We start from the raw sequence: 3,059 nt of genomic DNA, 5'->3' as shown, positions 1-3,059 counted from the left end.
GTAGCCTGCTGGGTCACTGTAACCTGCTGTTCCCCCTGCTGGGGCCCCTGCTGTAACCTGCTGGGGCCCCTGCTGTAACCTGCTGGGGCCCCTGCTGTAACCTGCTGGGGCCCCTGCTGTAACCTGCTGGGGCCCCTGCTGTAACCTGCTGGGGCCCCTGCTGTAACCTGCTGGGCCCCCTGCTGTAACCTGCTGGGCCCCCTGCTGTAACCTGCTGGGCCCCCTGCTGTAACCTGCTGGGCACCCCCTGCTGTAACCTACCTTGAGGCTACCTTGAGGTGCTTCCGGGGCTTAGTGTCCCCGCGGCCCGGTCGTCGACCAGGCCTCCTGGTTGCTGGACTGATCAACCAGGCTGTTAGACGCGGCTGCTCGCAGCCTGACGTATGAGTCACAGCCTGGTTGATCAGGTATCCTTTGGAGGTGCTTATCCAGTTCTCTCTTGAACACTGTGAGGGGTTTGCCAGTTATGCCCCTTATGTGTAGTGGAAGCGTGTTGAACAGTCTCGGGCCTCTGATGTTGATAGAGTTCTCTCTCAGAGTACCTATTGCACCTCTGCTTTTCAACGGGGGTATTCTGCACATCCTGCCATGTCTTCTGGTCTCATGTGGTGTTATTTCTGTGTGCAGGTTTGGGACCAGCCCCTCAATTATTTTCCACCTGCTGGGCCCCCTGCTGTAACCTGCTGGGCCCCCTGCTGTAACCTGCTGGGCCCCCTGCTGTAACCTGCTGGGCCCCCTGCTGTAACCTGCTGGGCCCCTGCTGTAACCTGCTGGGCCCCCTGCTGTAACCTGCTGGGCCCCCTGCTGTAACCTGCTGGATCCCCTGCTGTAACCTGCTGGGTCACTGCTGTAACCTGCTGTTCCCCCTGCTGGGCGCCCATGCTGTAACCTGCTAGGCCCCCTGCTGTAACCTGCTGGGCCCCTGCTGGGTCCCCTGCTGTAACCTGCTGGGTCCCCTGCTGTAACCTGCTGGGCACCCCCTGCTGTAACCTGCTGGGCACCCCCTGCTGTAACCTGCTGGGCACCCCCTGCTGTAACCTGCTGGGCCCCCTGCTGTAACCTGCTGGGGGCCCTTGCTGTAACCTGCTAGGCCCCGTGCTGTAACCTGGGCACCCCCTGCTGTAACCTGCTGGGTCCCCTGCTGTAACCTGCTGGGTCCCCTGCTGTAACCTGCTGGGCACCCCGTGCTGTAACCTGATGGGCCCCCTGCTGTAACCTGCTGGGCACCCCCTGCTGTAACCTGCTGGGCCCCCTGCTGTAACCTGCTGGGCACCCCCTGCTGTAACCTGCTGGGCACCCCCTGCTGTAACCTGCTGGGTCCCCTGCTGTAACCTGCTGGGCCCCCTGCTGTAACCTGCTGGGCCCCTGCTGTAGCCTGCTGGGACCCCTGCTGTTCCCCCTGCTGGGCGCCCTTGCTGTAACCTGCTGGGCCCCCTGCTGTAACCTGCTGGGGCCCCTGCTGTAGCCTGCTGGGCACCCCCTGCTGTAACCTGCTGGGCACCCCCTGCTGTAACCTGCTGGGCACCCCCTGCTGTAACCTGCTGGGCCCCCTGCTGTAACCTGCTGGGCCCCCTGCTGTAACCTGCTGGGCCCCCTGCTGTAACCTGCTGGGCCCCCTGCTGTAACCTGCTGGGTCCCCTGCTGTAACCTGCTGGGCCCCCTGCTGTAACCTGCTGGGCCCCCTGCTGTAACCTGCTGGGCCCCCTGCTGTAACCTGCTGGGCCCCCTGCTGTAACCTGCTGGGCCCCCTGCTGTAACCTGCTGGGCCCCCCCTGCTGTAACCTGCTGGGCCCCCTGCTGTAACCTGCTGGGTCCCTGTTGTAACCTGCTGGGTCCCTGTTGTAACCTGCTGGGCGCCCCTGTTGTAACCTGCTGGGCGCCCCTGCTGTAATCTGCTGGGTCACTGCTGTAACCTGCTGTTCCCCCTGCTGGGCGCCCTTGCTGTAACCTGCTGGGCCCCCTGCTGTAACCTGCTGGGCCCCCTGCTGTAACCTGCTGGGTCCCTGCTGTAGCCTGCTGGGACCCCTGCTGTTTCCCCTGCTGGGCGCCCCTGCTGTAACCTGCGGGGCCCCTGCTGTTCCTTTGCTGTAACCTGCTGTTCCCCTGCTGTTCCTTCTGCTGTTCCCCCTGCTGTTCCTTCTGCTGTTCCCCCTGCTGTTCCTTCTGCTGTTCCCCCTGCTGTTCCTTCTGCTGTTCCCCCTGCTGTTCCTTCTGCTGTTCCCCCTGCTGTTCCCCCTGCTGTTCCCCCTGCTGTTCCCCCTGCTGTTCCTTCTGCTGTTCCCCCTGCTGTTCCTTCTGCTGTTCCCCCTGCTGTTCCCCTGCTGTTCCCCCTGCTGTTCCTTCTGCTGTTCCCCCTGCTGTTCCTTCTGCTGTTCCCCCTGCTGTTCCTTCTGCTGTTCCCCCTGCTGTTCCTTCTGCTGTTCCCCCTGCTGTTCCCCCTGCTGTTCCCCCTTCCTGTAACCTGCTGTAACCTGCTGTTTCCCTGCTGTAGCCTGCTATTTCCCTGCTGTAACCTGCTGTTCCCCTGCTTCAACCAGCTGTCTACGTGCTGTAATCTGTTCTCCTGCTATAATCTTTATGTAACCTGCTGTAACGCGCTGTTCCCTTGCTGTAACGCGCTGTTCCCTTGCTGTAACGCGCTGTTCCCTTGCTGTAACGCGCTGTTCCCTTGCTGTAACGCGCTGTTCCCTTGCTGTAACGCGCTGTTCCCTTGCTGTAACGCGCAGTTCTACTGCTGAGCCTTGCTACAGCGCTCTGCCAATCACGTCTCACCGTTGTAATTCGCTGTAACCTGTATCTGGCTTTTTATGTTGCTGTATTCTCTGTAATATGAGCGTTTGAGCTCCCATGATTAAAGTGTTCCTGGCTGGCTGGTTGGCTGGCTGGTTGGCTGGCTGGTTGGCTGGCTGGCTGGCTGGCTGGTTGGCTGGTTGGCTGGTTGTCTGGCTGGCTAACTGGCTGGCTGGCTGGCTTACTGGCTGGTTGGCTTACTGGCTGGTTGGCTTACTGGCTGGCTTACTGGCTGGCTGGCTGGCTGGCTTACTGTCTGGCTTACTGTG

At 61.5% G+C, this 3,059-nt stretch overlaps 1 protein-coding gene across 1 annotated transcript in view; it reads right to left on the bottom strand.

Moving 5' to 3' along the window:
- Positions 1 to 2,849, bottom strand: part of LOC123751757 (uncharacterized) — a 4,305-nt gene extending 1,456 nt beyond the window's left edge. The window contains exons 1-2 of the mRNA XM_069300917.1: positions 2,773 to 2,849; positions 1,539 to 2,524 (exon numbers count right to left, since the gene is read on the bottom strand). Of these exons, the coding sequence (XP_069157018.1) occupies positions 1,539 to 2,524; positions 2,773 to 2,849 (1,063 nt within the window). The remainder of the gene's footprint in view (positions 1 to 1,538; positions 2,525 to 2,772) is intronic.
- Between the last annotated feature and the right edge of the window lie 210 nt (positions 2,850 to 3,059).

This window comes from Procambarus clarkii, chromosome 45 (assembly GCF_040958095.1).
Source record: "Procambarus clarkii isolate CNS0578487 chromosome 45, FALCON_Pclarkii_2.0, whole genome shotgun sequence".
In the NCBI taxonomy this organism is placed as follows: Eukaryota; Metazoa; Arthropoda; class Malacostraca; order Decapoda; family Cambaridae; genus Procambarus; species Procambarus clarkii.
Note: the sequence above shows the minus strand (reverse complement) of the source record. Positions and strands in the feature narration are given on the sequence as shown.